Source organism: Cervus elaphus, chromosome 9, assembly GCF_910594005.1.
Source record: "Cervus elaphus chromosome 9, mCerEla1.1, whole genome shotgun sequence".
In the NCBI taxonomy this organism is placed as follows: domain Eukaryota; kingdom Metazoa; phylum Chordata; class Mammalia; order Artiodactyla; family Cervidae; genus Cervus; species Cervus elaphus.
Genome location: NC_057823.1, coordinates 53647993 through 53663777, shown reverse-complemented (window position 1 = coordinate 53663777; position 15785 = coordinate 53647993). Strand labels below are relative to the sequence as shown.

The 15785-nt window shown below is 40.8% G+C and overlaps 2 protein-coding genes across 2 annotated transcripts; both read right to left on the bottom strand.

The window, feature by feature from the left end:
- Window positions 1-1740: 1740 nt before the first annotated feature.
- On the bottom strand, window positions 1741-5215 carry LOC122700243 (protocadherin beta-18-like). Its single transcript, XM_043912998.1, has one exon. It carries the CDS (start codon window positions 5039-5041, stop codon window positions 2651-2653), a length of 2391 nt encoding a protein of 796 aa, XP_043768933.1. The 5' UTR covers window positions 5042-5215; the 3' UTR covers window positions 1741-2650.
- A 7344-nt stretch (window positions 5216-12559) lies between these two features.
- On the bottom strand, window positions 12560-15152 carry LOC122700240 (protocadherin beta-14). The gene has a single exon (XM_043912994.1). The coding sequence runs from the start codon at window positions 14973-14975 to the stop codon at window positions 12576-12578; it is 2400 nt and encodes a 799-aa protein (XP_043768929.1). The 5' UTR covers window positions 14976-15152; the 3' UTR covers window positions 12560-12575.
- Window positions 15153-15785: the final 633 nt, after the last annotated feature.

Sequence of the window (15785 nt, the reverse complement as noted above, 5' to 3'; positions counted from 1 at the left end):
GCGCTGGAGATCTGATGTAAAATTGGGAACATTTCCTGGGCGTATTTTTTTGACGCCTTAGCCTGCAGCGCCACCATGCGTTGTCTTCGAAAATAATTGCTACAATTGTATTCCCTCTTTATAATAATCTAAAAGGCTATTAGAAGCTTGAAAATGTTTTGGGGAAGATTATATAACCATAAAACCAGGCAATCATAATTATTCATGTCATTCAAGGAAGTATGATTGATATCTATGTACTAGGTTCTGAAATACATCAGTAAACAATCCAGACATTGTCCCTACCTTCTAGAACCTGCTGTCTAGGTGAGGTGCTTTGAGGAGAACTTAGAAGTGAAAGGACACTTAATGATGATCAGTCATCTTCATCTTGTAAAAATAACAATACAAGCCCATGTGATTTATTAAAAGTCTTTCCACGAAACAAGGAATTCCTCTACATACGCTTTTAAATTATATGTACCCCACGTGCCAGAATTGTGGTTTCCATTGTTTGAATCACATAAAGGAAAAAGCTACCATTTAAGTCCAGTTTATAATACCTATTATACATAAGGTCAGAGAATTAAGATTTTATGAAACTTTCAAACTATGTGAAAATGCATATGAGGGCACTTCCCATCTCTCTTACCCTTCTCTTTTTCCCTAGCATTGATCATTGTCTTATAAAGCATGTATGTACATATTTAAATATTTCTTTTTTGTGTCATCATTGAGTTTGAGAACTTTGTTTTGTTCACCTTTACACCCACTAACATCGAGAACAGTTCCTGGCAGAGCATTCCTGTAGATACTCAACAAGTATTTGTTGACTAGATCAACGAATAAGTCACAATTAATTTTAAAATTCTGGTGGATGGATTCTCCTCCTAATATAGAAGCCGCCAGTTTTGTTGATATCCTACTTCATTATATGAGCTGGATAAACAAGACAGCATGTTCTCAAATGGTTTTTTTTCCTATGCTCTTATGAACAGAAATTTGAAATAATTCAGAATGGCATAAAATGTTTTTTTCATTAAATGGCAAAATGCCCTGGTTCCTATAAGCAAAGGAATATATTATAATAAAGAACATAATAACAAAGCTCTAGTGAACCTACAAATAAGTTGTACATCTTTTAAGAACACATTTTACATTGTCAGTGTTTTTTAATATCATTAATGTCATAATGGGCTTCTTCCCAGGTAGCACTAGTGGTAAAGAACCTGCTTGCCAATAAAAGAGACAGAAGAGATGCAGGTTCAATCCCTGGATTGGGAAGATCCCTTGGAGAAGGGCATGGCAACCCACTCCAGTATTCTTGTGTGGAGAATCCCATGGACAGAGGAACCTGGCAGGCTATAGTCCATAGGGTTGCAGAAAACTCTACTGTGGGACCTATTATTCTACTAGGTAAGAAAGTGTTTTTCTAGGAATTTCTAACTTCTGTTAAACACTCCAAAGACCATTCAGTTTGGAAATATCCATCAATTCTTTATAGATCCTCAGAGACTACTAATATTCCACAATCTTTGATCCTAAATAGTACATTAATATGAAAACCATTATTTTTAACATCTCAAACCAATAGTAAGGTCCAATCCATGCAAGACTACTTAAAAGTGCTTTTGACAAGGGGAAAAAACAATTTGGCCATGTCATTTAGAGGGAAATTTATTAAAATATTGCATATTTGTTTCCAAAAACTCAATAGAGAAATCTTACTTGAAAGAGATCAGAAAATCCACAACAAGGTTACTCTTTAGGCATCTCCTTCCTTCTTATCTAAGTAGACTGACTTTTGGTGCTTTTTTCATGTATTTAGCCATCACGATATAATTTTCTTGTTAGGTATCTAATGGGCTATTTTATACTAGTTTATAAAGCCATTTTTTAAAGCAGAGAAAATGAGATTGGTCAAGCTTGTATCAGCAATGTCTACAACCTTGTCTGATTATCTGAAATCACAGAGGGAGGTAAGTCATATAAAATAAACATGGCTGCAACAATATACTATTATTGAAGAGAGTTGTTTTCTGAAAAAGGTAGGGTGGGATAGATAGACACAAAAGGGACCTATTTAAATATTTTTAAATAATCTAATATTTCAGTAACATATATGTTATATACAGAAGGTTGATGTAAAGAGAGCAAAAGTCTAAGTATAGGAGAAATTGTAGTCTTTTCCATTTAATACAATTGTGAAACAAAAACATGCATTTTGCAGACATTTCTCCATTAAAAAATTTAAGACAGGCATAATGTGATTCAATATAAGATATACTAATAATTCATTATATTTTATGATGCCCATCTCCTACATAACCACAGTATCAAAAAATTAGGAAGCAGTTTTTTGGGTTTTGTTTTAGGAAGCAGTTTTTGAACAATAAACAGAATGCGTCTGGGGTTATTTTCAAATCAATAGTGTTTGATGACAAAAAGTTGAAAAATTGAACAAATGTTTGTGACTTTGCAGTAGTTAAGTTGAAAGATTTTTCCATCAAAATAGAATAAAGAGCATACATATGACTATACACTTAAGAAAAATTGCTAACCTTCTTAACTAGGAAAATGAAATCAGCAAAAAAAATTCTATATGGATCTAAAAGCTAATGGGAACAGTATATTTTGAAAAAACTTTCAACTCCAATAAACTGATAAATTCCTAATTGAATCCAAAACTATCTAGAAAGTCTGAGTTTTCTTCTACATTAATCACGGACCCCCGATGATTAGAGGCAACAGACTTCAGAACCTTGAACTCTCTGGTCCCAGTTCCTCCAGTCAGACACACCTCGTACTGGTAGCTCTGGGACAGGGTCCCCGTGCCGCTGACGTCCACCAGGTGGCCCGGGAAGTGGCCCTCGGGCACCGGGCAGCGACCCGCCGAGCCCGCCCCGCCCCTCCTGCACAGCCGCACCGCCACGAACACCAGCACCGAGAAGAGGAAGAGCGACGACACCGACGCCAAGGCCACCACCAGGTAGACGGTGAGCGGGTCGGCCGGCGCCGCGGCCGCCGCTTCCGCTTCCGGGGGCGGCAGGTAGGGCTGCGAGAAGCCGTCCACCAGCAGCACGTGCAGCGTGACGCTGGCCGACAGCGGCGGCTCGCCGTTGTCCTTGACCAGCACCACCAGCCGCTGCTTGGGCGCGTCGCGCTCGCTCAGCAGCCGCGCCGTGCGCACCTCGCCGTTGTGCGCCCACACGCCGAACAGCCCGGGCTCCGTGGCCTTGAGCAGCTGGTACGACAGCCAGGCGTTCTGGCCCGCGTCGCCGTCCACCGCCACCACCTTGGTCACCAGGTAGCCGGGCTCGGCCGCCCTGGGCACCAGCTCGGTGCAGGGCGCCGAGGCGTTCTGCAGCGGGTAGAGCACGAAGGGCGCGTTGTCGTTGGCGTCCGCCACGAGCACGCGCACCAGCGCCTGGCTGCTGAGCGCGGGCGAGCCGCGGTCGGCGGCGCCCACGCGGAACTCGAAGGCCCGCAGGGCCTCGTAGTCCAGGGACGTGAGGGCGAAGAGGTGGCCGTTGTCGGGGTTGATGGACACGAGGGAGGCGAGGGGCAGGTGCGGGTCTGGCGGCGGCAGCAGCGAGTAGGTGACCTGGGCGTTGGCGCCCGCGTCTGTGTCTGTGGCGCTGACGCTGCCGATGTGCAGGGCGGGGCTGTTGTTCTCGCGGACCCACAGAGTGTAGGAGGTCTGGGTGAAGGCGGGGGCGTTGTCGTTGACGTCGGCCACCAGCACGGTTATGTTGTGCTCGGTTTTCAGTCTGGGGGTTCCCATGTCAGTGACCGTGATCGTGATGTTGTACTCGGCTCTGCTCTCTCTGTCCAGTGGGCTCTCTGTTTCCAAGGTGTAGAAATTTTTGAAATTAGGCTTCAAGAGAAACGGAAGGTTGTCCTGAATTGAGCAAACCATCCTCCCGTTGTCGCCAGAGTCTGGGTCTCGGAGGCTAAAAACCGCGACCACCATTTCAGGCGATGAATTTTCTGGTATGGGGCTGGTAAGAGATGTTACGACTACTTCTGGCGGGTTGTCATTCACATCTACAACACTAACTAAAATTACTGATTTTCCTGAAAGGCTCCCACCGTCAATGGCCTGGATATTTATTATGTAAGACTGAACTAATTCGAAATCCAGAAGCGCTTTTAAACGGACTTCACCAGAAATTGGATGGATTTCAAATGTCTTCTGTATGTCTCTGGAAACGTGGGAAAATGAGTAAGATAGTTCTCCATTTATTCCTGCGTCTAAATCTGTCGCAGATACCTTGACGACCAAGAAGTCCAGAGGGCTGTTTTCTGGTATCGGAACCTCATAGATGGATCTCTCAAACTGTGGGGCATTGTCATTGATATCTAAGACCAACACACGCACCAGCGCAGTTCCAGACCTCGGTGGAGACCCGCCATCCAGGGCTGTTAGCGTTAATCTAAGCTCAGGCTCCTTTTCTCTATCCAGAGGTTGGTCCAGTAACAGCTCTGGGTATTTTGTACCTTCCTCACTGCCTTGCAGTTTAAGGTGGAAATGAGGATTGGGATTTAACGTGTAGTTTTGGACACCATTCTTTCCTACATCCAAGTCCTGAGCGCTGTCCATTTGGAACGAGGTTCCTGGAGCAGTGCTTTCTGAGATTTTCAGAAATATATGTTTGTCTGTGAACGTGGGAGTGTGATCATTTATGTCTTCAACCCAAAGCTCAGCTCGAAAAAATTGCAAAGGATTTTCAAGTAGTACCTGGAAATGCAATATACATGGCTCGGTAAGATCACAAAGTGCCTCTCGGTCCGGTTGCTCATTTAAGAGCAAGTTGCCAGTCTGCAGATCCAACCGCAAGTGTGGTTTATAATCGTCAAAGATGACTCTGGCCCCCCTTGCAGACAGGTCTTCCACACTCAAACCTATGTCTTTCACCATGTTGCCTATAAAGGAGCCGATCTCCGTTTCCTCTGCTACAGAATAGCGCCAGGTTTCTGAACACACCAAAGACCCTCCCAGGAAAACAAAGAAAAGCAGCACTTGCCTTATCTGTTGAGGGTTTCCTTTTCCTAGCTCCATGGCTCCCTAGTCAAATGCCTTTCTGCGGAAATATTTCAGTGCAATCTCAAACAGCTTCTCTTATCAGCATGAACCTTTTGGAGCCTGTAGACTTGCAGTTCTGTGGCAAAGGAGTTTTTGGCTCCCTAGCTTTCTCTTGAAAGCCTCTTTTAATCACCACTGGTTCTCCGGCACTCCCAGTTCCAAAGGTTCACGGAAACCAGAGCTTCTGATGGTACAAATATTTCCCAATGTTATCCTGCAGCGCCACCACGCGACTCTGCAGATTCTCAGGTTTTAAATATAGTTAAGTAAGTTTAAGACAAAATATTAATTTATCCTGTGTTTGTTGATGGTGCAAAAGGTATTTTCTCCTGTATTTCTATATTTCTCCAGATTTCTTTTTTTTCTCCTATATTTCTTTTCTGAGTTTTTTCTTTGTCCTATGTGATGCTGTTACTTTTACGTCTTTAACACAATAGACTACATCTCTAGAGCTGTGGTGGATATAAAAAGTGTATTTAAGATATCATCCCAAGCTCAGATAAGTTATGCTCCCTCTGAAGACAATATATAAAACAACTAAAAATAGTTAAGAGGACTCTTTTATGTAATTGACTTAGTGAGCAAGAGTTTCCAAGGAAAATTGGAAATGGGACCAGAGATCTTAGTCTTCTCTAGGTATCAGCAAATACACTTCAAAAAAATGATAAGGATAAAGGCATGCACTGGAAACTGAACCTGGTATATGAAAACAGTTTTTCAGGGGAGGCTGGACAATACTGGCTGGGTAAATGGTACTGTTTACTTAGGAATACTCCATAAGTGACCTTCCTGGCAGCAGTAAAAAGTAAATGCTCATCAGTATTGAATAATGTAAAATATGTCCAGTTTCTGTCAACATTTTTAAAGTTGAACGAACTGGAGCCCAGTTTAGTTGTGGAACTGAGTTCTGTTTTGTACACCCAAGCCTTTCAGAGATATAATTATACATATTTTATTCCTCCATTCATTAATTTGTTTGGCAAATATTTATTAAACATATACTTTGTGCTAGGCACGGTGATTAGTGTTAGGGGTAGGATGGGAAACAGACATAGTTTCTGTCCTGAAAGATGGAGGCAGAAAAGTGATCACACATTTAAAATAGAGCATAATGAATGCCATGATAAGCAAAAGTTCATGCTTGTATAAGAGCATAGGGTCACCTAACCAGAATTTGGAAGTACAGGAAAGACTTTTCTGGAAAAAGTAAATTCTGGTTTGATACACGAAAAATGAGTATGAGTAATCCAAATAAAAACTGGACATGGGCTAAAATTTCCAGCAAACTAAAAACATGGTTGTACAGATCCAAAATGAAAGAAATGTTTTGGAAGAACTGAAATAGGATCAGTATGGCTGAGTCATAGAGCAAGAAGAGAGAAATGGTGAGATTAGAAAGATCAACAAATAATTTTGTAACACATGCCAAGGTATTTGGACTCTACATAAATAGAAATGTGAGATTATTGAAAGGTTGTAAATAGAAAAGTGACATGACCCAGTTTTATTTTTTAAAATATGATCTTGTTTCAGAGTTGATGATAAATCACAGAGGAGTAAGACTAAAGGCAAGGGACAGATTAGAAGTTGTTGCATTAATACAGTTAAGAGGTGATATTGCTCTCATCTACAAATGCAGTTATAGAGTTGTCTTAGGATAATGAAGATAAAATATGCAGTATGTGGTGATTAAACAGAGTAGAATAAGAACGAGTAAAAGTAAATGTACGTTTTTTTTTTTCAGGCTTAGGGAACTGGGTGAGTATTAGTTCTGTTAACTGATAGAGTGAACATAGGAAGATCAGAAGGCATATGTATAGAGCTAGAGAAAACATTTAGTTTTGATGAAGGGAAAATTTTGATGTAAAACATGTTGAGTTTAAAGTGTCCATAGAGCATCCATATAAATTATTACATAAATGATCTTACATTATATAAAGTGAGGAAGGAGGTTTGGGCTGCAGAGAAAATTTGGGACTTATTGATCTGAATGGTGACTGAAGCCCTTAGAGAAATAATGTAAGCTGTAAATTAAGAGAAATATGTTTGAATTTATGATTTTAGAGATGCAGCTCTAAAAGACTACTCTTTTTTTTTTTCTTAAGACTACTCTCTTGAGAAGTGGTCATGGTTATATAGATCTGCTAGACTAGGGAAGAATTGGATGTCACTAGAGATGAAGAAGGCTAGAGAGTAAGTCAAATTCCTGGACTTAAGACTGTAGTAAGGGACGGACAGAGGAAAATTATAAGAAGTTGTATTTGAAAGCTAGCTTTATCCCACTTCTCTCCCATGATCTTGATTAATTTAAAATCAACTGACATCCAGTTGACTTGATTCCCTCATTTGATGACAAGCAAAGACTATTTAGGCAGGAAGGTTTGCTATTTCTTTTAGCACTTTGAAGGTAGTTTACTTTTTTAAAATTTCCATTGCTACTGTTGAGAAGTTGTCAACATGGAACATAGCTTTCAGTCTGTCATGTGTTTAAACATGAAAAGTCTTTTTTCTGTGACTTTTCTTTAAAAAAAATTCTGCTTTTTTCAAATTTCACAATGATGTTTCCAGGTATGGTTATCTTTTGTTTATCCTGTTAGGCTTATTTGAGTCTCTTGAATCTGTGCACTTATGTTTTCATTAATTCTGAAGAATTCCCAGCCATTATTTTTTTTTTAGATTTATTTATTGGCTGCACCAGGGTCTTCATTGCTGCATGCAGCCTTTCTCTAATTGCAGCAAGCAGGGGCTACTCTCTAGTTGTGGTGCTCAGACTTCCCATTTTGGTGGCTTCTCCTGTTGAGGAGCACCAGCTCTAGTACCAGCAGTAGCCCTAAGCTGGCTCAGGGGCTTCAGTAGTTCCCTCTAGCAGCATGTGGGATCTAGTTCTTAGATCAAGGATCCAACCTATGTCTCCTGCATTGCAAGGTGGATTCTTAACCACTGGACCACCAGGGAAGTCCCCCAGTAATTAGTTTTTCAAATATTGCCTCCGATCCAGTCTTTCTCATCTCTCCTAGAACTCTGGATAAATATGTTAAACTTGTTTACTCTGTTATCCTTTTCTAACCATCTCCCCCATATTTTCTATCTTATTAACCCTATGAGTTGCATGTGGGATAAGTTATTTTCTGCCCTATCTTTTGCTCCACAAATTATTTTGTTGCATTTAGTTTTCTATTAAACCTTTTATGCAGCTTAAAATTGTATCACATTTTTCAATTATAGGAGTTCTACTTGATTCTTCCCTAATCTTTCATATTTTATTGTTTCTTGTTCCCTGTACATTTTAAAGTATATATTTTACTTCAATTGAAGTTGTTAGCTTATTATAGAGTGTGTCTGATAATTGAAACATCTGAAGTGTTTGCAAATTTGAAAAGTGAAATTGTTAGGCGTTCAGCTCTTTGCGGCCCCATGCACCATAGCCCACCAGACTTCCTCTGTCCATGGAATTCTCCAGGCAAGAATACTGGAGTAGGTAGCCATTTTCTCCTTTAGGGGATCCCCGGTCTCCTGCATTGCAGGCAGATTCTTTACTGTCTGAGCCACCAGGGAAGCCCATTTGCAAGTTTGTTTGTTTATTTTTTTGTTCTGTGTTTTGCTGGGATTCACTCATGGTGTCATATTTCTTTGTGCATGCAGTTTTCTTTATATTCAAGTTAACATAAAAATTATATAAATAATTCTAGGCATAAGATGAATAAACCTTCTTTCATAGAAGGTCTCCATTTGGTTCTATCAAGATCTGGGACGACTGCTTGTCAACTACCACCTTAAATTAAGTTCAACCTTAAAAATCAAGTTCAAGGCTAAAATTGCACACAGGGGCTTATCAATTTCCAGTTTATTATCATAAAGGTGGTAGTTCTTAGGAATCCAGACTTATTGAAGTGAAGGTCTTCTATCAGCTTCTCAGTATGTTAGGCTTTGATTTTCTCCCCCATAATACACCATCAAAATAGAGGTTCACATTTCCCAGAATTCCAAATCCCAGGGAAAAAAATGGATTGGGTGTTGTTTTATCTTTCTGAATTATCTTTTAACATTAACTGTGACCTGACAATGTATTAGTGTGTTATTAAGCTATTTTTTCCAGTAGGAGTGTTGGTGTACATAATCTATACCACCCTTACTAAAAATATAAAATCTCAAGGATATTGTTATGTCTCAAAATGAGAAGCAAATACTTTGTTCTCATGGAGTGTGGGGAATTGATCTTATTGAGAGGATACAGAAATAATATATATATTTTAACCAACTTGATCTGATCAATACTAAATCAACTATGATGCTGCAATCAATTTAAGCAGTGTCTTTGAATAGTTGTTTTTTGTCATTGATATTGGTATAGCTCATACTTCCGTCCACACCCCTATGTAAAACACACATCTTCTTTCCTACATCTGTTCCTTCTTCCTTTCTTCCAATATGTTTATATATTTGTATATTTTTACAAGTGTAAGATATTATGTATTATATGGATATATTGGTACTGTACTATAAATCTCAGTCTCCTTTTTTCTTTTTTCCTTTTTTCTTCCTTTTAAAACATTTGGAATTTATCCATGTGATTGTACACCAAGTTCACTCCTTTTCAACACCGCACAGTGAAGTGAAGTGAAGTGTTAGCTGCTCAGTCATGTCTGACTCTTTGTCACCGGGTGGAGTATAGCTCACCAGGCTCCTCTGTCCATGGAATTCTTCAGGCAAGCATACTGGAGTGGGTTGCCATTCCCTTCTCCAGGGGATCTTCCTGACCCAGGAATCCAACCCAGGTTTCCTGCAGATTGTAGGATTGTAGGCAGAGGAAGTTCGCTCCTTATGAATAATGCATAGTGCTCCTTCACAAATATGTTTCACATTTATCAATTGCTTTACTGATGAATATGTAGACAGACTCCTATTCTTTGCTTTCCCAAGATAAACATTCTTATGCACATCACTTTGAAAAGCTGTGTTAGAATTTTCTGGCTATATGCCCCAAAGTAGAAATGCTAGATCTTAAAATGTGTATATTTTTATATTTTTAGTAAAACTAAATTTACATACATACTAAATTTCATTAAATACTATTGAAATTCCCTCAAAATGGGGGTATATGCAATTTTCTATGCATATACATCTATGGTTCCATATGATGTTACCCAAATTTCTCATCTATGGGTGTAAAATTATTTTATCATGTATATCATCAACTAATGAGGTTGCATGTCACTTCGTGTTCTTTTCAGACTTTGTTTTCCCCTCTTTTGAATTACTTTTCTCTTTTGTCCTTTAAAAAACATTCTATTGGCTCCCTTGATTTTCTGACTTTTGCTGATCTGAGGAGTTATCTGAATAATCTAAATATTAATCCTTCTGAGTTAAAATGTTGCAAGTAGCTTCTCCCTGCATCCCATCTGCTAGTTTATCTGAGCTATCCTCTAGTTTTAAGGTAGTAATGTTTGTCAGTTTTTATCTTTATTGTTTGCACTTTTCAAAATTTATTATTTTTTAATTGAAGGATAATTGCTTTATAATATTGTGTTAGTTTCTACCATACATCAGCATGAATCAGCCATAGGTATACACATTTTTCCTCCTGAACCTCCCTTCCACTTCCTGTTTGCACTTTTAAAACCTTGTTTAAGAAAGTGAAACCAATAGTAAGGTTGTAAAGATATTTTTACTTAGGTATTTTCTTTATATAGTGAATTTTCCAGCCAATTTTACTGGAAAAGTAATCAGTCTCTCCCTCCCCCGCCAGTAATTTTGACACCTCTTCAATCATGACTAAATTTTCCTATATAAAAGGATCTGATCTTGAATTTCATTCTATCTGGCAGTGTACAAGCTTGTTTCTGAATTATTCAAGTAGAGTATTTTGTTCTTGTCTATTCTTACTCTTATGCATAAGAAAAATAAGATTTGTTTCTTATGCCTCTGAGAGATAAAGAGGGTCCAAACATTTTTTTTTTTCAGGACTGTACTGCCTTACGGAGAAGGCAATGGCACCCCACTCTAGTACTCTTGCCTGGAAAACCCCATGGACGGAGGAGCCTGGTAGACTGCGTGTGGTCCATGGGGTCGTTAAGAGTCGGACACGACTGAGAGGCTTCACTTTCACTTTTCACTTTCATGCATTGGAGAAGGAAATGGCAAACAACTCCAGTGTTCTTGCCTGGAGAATCTCAGGGATGGGGGAGCCTGGTGGACTGCCGTCTATGGGGTCACACAGAGTCAGACACGACTGAAGCGACTTAGCAGCAGCAGTACTGCTTAAATGTCTAGTTAATAAAATTCTCACAACTAGTAAGTATCTGTTGCAATGCAAAATAAGACCAGTAAAAGCTTCATGAAGCAAAGAAAAATTTCCTGAGAAAATTGGAATTTGTTTTACACATTTCACAATGTCAGCAAAATTGCATTTTACTACATCATCTAGTCTATAATATTTAATTTTGTAAGAGAAATCACAGAAGTGTATATGCACAGTAGCTTTATTATCCACACTACATTCTAGTTACCAAAATCTGTACTGAACTGTACCCTTATAGATTGGATATATTATGATTTGGAACACCATGGGGCATCTATAAGCCATTAATATAGACCCATCCTTTGTGAACATCTGAGAAAGAGCACAAATATTAAGGATTTTTGATATTTACTTTTAAAAATTAAGAGAAAAGTGAACCAAGTTCATTTCTTTAACAGTCTGAATTTTCATCTTAATTATTAATAAGTTTGTATCTATATTCTTCTAATGGAAGAGTATTTTACTTAAGATGACACCATAAACAATCAAGCTATGTAATGAACACTATAAAATAATACAAATTTAAACTGACAAATGTGGCATATTGAGAGAAAACAAAGCAGCAATGTAAAATAGCAGAACTCCTCCCCTCAAAACACCATCAACAATGAGAAAAAAGGAAAATTACTTAAGAAATCACTAATTTTCAATTTGGTCACTTTTGTCATAAATTGAATTCATGAAAAACACGATATAACAATAACCAAAACAAATAAGGTACCCTACTACTGAAGATGGACAGGTAGCACTTTTACCCTTTATGCTAAAAAATTTCAAAGGGAAGAGTGCAATAAGATCCAATATACTTTCCACCCAGTCAATAGAACTTTTAACCTTTGATGTATCTATCTATGCTTTGATGAAATATCTAGAAGTAAATTACATATATAGTGGCATTCCCTAATACTTTAGAATTTGCACCTCCAAATAATACTCACACCATTGTCACAACAAAAAATTAGCAATAACTCCATTACTATGACATTTAGACCAAATTACAAAAAAATCAGAAAACTATATTTCCATTACATTATAGCCACTACTTTTTAAAGCCACTAAGATTTTTAAAGCGAGGGGATCATGAGAAATGATAATACATGCAACTACCATCCAACATGAACTATATTACAGATTGGCAAAAAGGGGCCTACCAAAAAAAGGAGGGGTCTACAGTTTGCCAAGAATAACAAAAGATCAGAAGTTTAAATTATTTTACTGAAGTTTGAGTCCAAAGCTATTTCTAAAGTTCTCATGTTCCCCTATATGCCTACCGGTGTCTTGAACTGGAAGATTAGGGATAAACGGCTTCAGAAATTTAAATTCATTCGTCCCAGTTCCTCCCGTCAGACACACCTCGTACTGGTAGCTCTGGGACAGGGTCCCCGTGCCGCTGACGTCCACCAGGTGGCCCGGGAAGTGGCCCTCGGGCACCGGGCAGCGACCCGCCGAGCCCGCCCCGCCCCTCCTGCACAGCCGCGCCGCCACGAACACCAGCACCGAGAAGAGGAAGAGCGACGACACCGACGCCAAGGCCACCACCAAGTAGACGGTGAGCGGGTCGGCCGGCGCCGCGGCCGCCGCTTCCGCTTCCGGGGGCGGCAGGTAGGGCTGCGAGAAGCCGTCCACCAGCAGCACGTGCAGCGTGACGCTGGCCGACAGCGGCGGCTCGCCGTTGTCCTTGACCAGCACCACCAGCCGCTGCTTGGGCGCGTCGCGCTCGCTCAGCAGCCGCGCCGTGCGCACCTCGCCGTTGTGCGCCCACACGCCGAACAGCCCGGGCTCCGTGGCCTTGAGCAGCTGGTACGACAGCCAGGCGTTCTGGCCCGCGTCGCCGTCCACCGCCACCACCTTGGTCACCAGGTAGCCGGGCTCGGCCGCCCTGGGCACCAGCTCGGTGCAGGGCGCCGAGGCGTTCTGCAGCGGGTAGAGCACGAAGGGCGCGTTGTCGTTGGCGTCCGCCACGAGCACGCGCACCAGCGCCTGGCTGCTGAGCGCGGGCGAGCCGCGGTCGGCGGCGCCCACGCGGAACTCGAAGGCCCGCAGGGCCTCGTAGTCCAGGGACGTGAGGGCGAAGAGGTGGCCGTTGTCGGGGTTGATGGACACGAGGGAGGCGAGGGGCAGGTGCGGGTCTGGCGGCGGCAGCAGCGAGTAGGTGACCTGGGCGTTGGCGCCCGCGTCTGTGTCTGTGGCGCTGACGCTGCCGATGTGCAGGGCGGGGCTGTTGTTCTCGCGGACCCACAGGGTGTAGGAGGTCTGGGTGAAGGCGGGGGCGTTGTCGTTGACGTCGGCCACCAGCACGGTTATGTTGTGCTCGGTTTTCAGCCTGGGGGTTCCCATGTCAGTGACCGTGATGGTGATGTTGTACTCTGCTCTTTCCTCTCTGTCCAGTGCTTTATCTGAAACTAGGGTGAAAAAGTTCTTGAAGGTCGGTTTCAGAAAAAATGGGAGGTCATCTTGGATAGAGCAAACAATCCTTCCATTTTCTCCAGCGTCTTGGTCTCGGACACTAAAAAGAGCCACAAGGGTCTCTGCGGCGTTCTCTGGAATTATCTTTGTAATTGATGAGATGATCACTTCTGGCGGATTGTCATTTGTATCTATTACTTTAACCAAAAGAGTGCATTCTTCGGAAAGACCCCCACCGTCTGTTGCCTGAATATTTATAGTGTAGGATTGTACTACTTCAAAATCCAGTTGTGATCTCAAATGAACTTCCCCAGATATTGGGTTGATTTCAAATGTTTTACGAATATCTTCTGATGCATGAAAAAACGTATAAAGTATTTTCCCATAATTTCCTGCATCCAGATCCTTAGCAGAGACGGTGATAATCCAAGAGCCAACCGGTGCGTTTTCCAGGATCTGCACCTCATAGAGCCTCTGAGGAAACTCTGGGGCATTGTCGTTGATGTCTAAGACCTTGATGAGGACCAAAGTTGTCCCAGACCTGGGGGGGTTTCCACCATCCAGTGCTACAAGTGTTAATATGAGCTCAGGCTCCTCCTCATGATCTAGTGCTCTGTGCAGGACCAGTTCTGGGTATATCTTTCCATCGTCGCTGTCTTGAATTTTAATGTAGAAGTGAGAATTGGGGCTAACTGTGTAGTTTTGAAGACTGTTGCTTCCTACATCCAAATCTTGGGCACTCTCCATTAGGAATGTAGTTCCAATGGTGGTACTTTCTGATATTTTAATAACTATTTCATTGTCAAGAAATGTAGGGGAGTGATCATTTATATCTTTGATGTGCAGCTCAGCCTGAAAAAACTGTAAAGGGTTCTCCAATACCATCTGAAAATGCATCACACAGGGCTCCGTGGAGCCACACAACTCTTCTCGGTCAAGTTTATCATTTATCAGCAAATCCCCAGTCAGCAAATCGAGGTGCAAATGCTTTTCATTATCATCAAATACTACCCGAGCTTCCCGTGAAGAGAGCTCCTCCACCCCAAGCCCCAGATCCCTTGCCAGATTAGCCACCAAAGAACCGATTTCTGTTTCCTCTGCCACAGAATAGGGCACAGACTCAGGACGCGCCTGAGACAATCCCAGTAAAACAAAGAGAATCAGGACTTGCCTTTTCCGCAGAAGGAGTGCCCCTCTGATCTCCATGGTTCTTTCAAGAAACCTCTTTTGTGGAAATTTTTTAGTTCAGCCCTAATTTTCAAACCGAGGGTCTTTTTTTTTTTTAAGTTGGAAACTTCTGAAGTCTATATAAACCTCCAAGTCTGTAGGTGAAGCGCGTTAATACCTCTCTTTTCAGTGGGTTGAATGTTCTCTGTTCTCATGAATAATGGAGCCCTGTGTTGTAGAAGCACCGTTTTTGCCTTATACTGCAGCGCCACCATGTGTCTCTGTGAATTTTTTTCAGTAAAAAATTTTTTCTCTTTAAACAAGTAATTCATATATTCATCTGGAATATTTTAAAGCAAATACCAGACATCATGTATTTTTACCTCTAAATACTTCATTAAGTATCTCTAACAGATAAGGACTAGAAATTTAGTGATAGAACCTTAGTACATTTTATATTTGATCTGTGTTTGCATTTCCCCATTTTCTTTTAAATCAGTATTTAAACAAGGTCCATGAAATGCATTGAATTATCACTTTTGAATGCTTGACAAAAAGAACCGTTAAAATATCCTGAACTGAAAAAATTATGTCTTATTCAGGCCATTTCTTGAGTTATTGCAAATGTATTCTCCTCTCCAATCTTGTAAACACTTAATAGATTTCAGTCAGTTATGGTTAGTATTGTCATTACTTTTTCACTTGTATATTTTTAAAAACTACATATTAAGGACATGACATTGTCTTTATGGCGCTTAAAGGCTAGAAAATTTGGTAATCAAAATATGCCAAAGTAATCAAATATACCAAGTAATCAAAATATGCCAAATGTATGCCTAGGTAAATAGT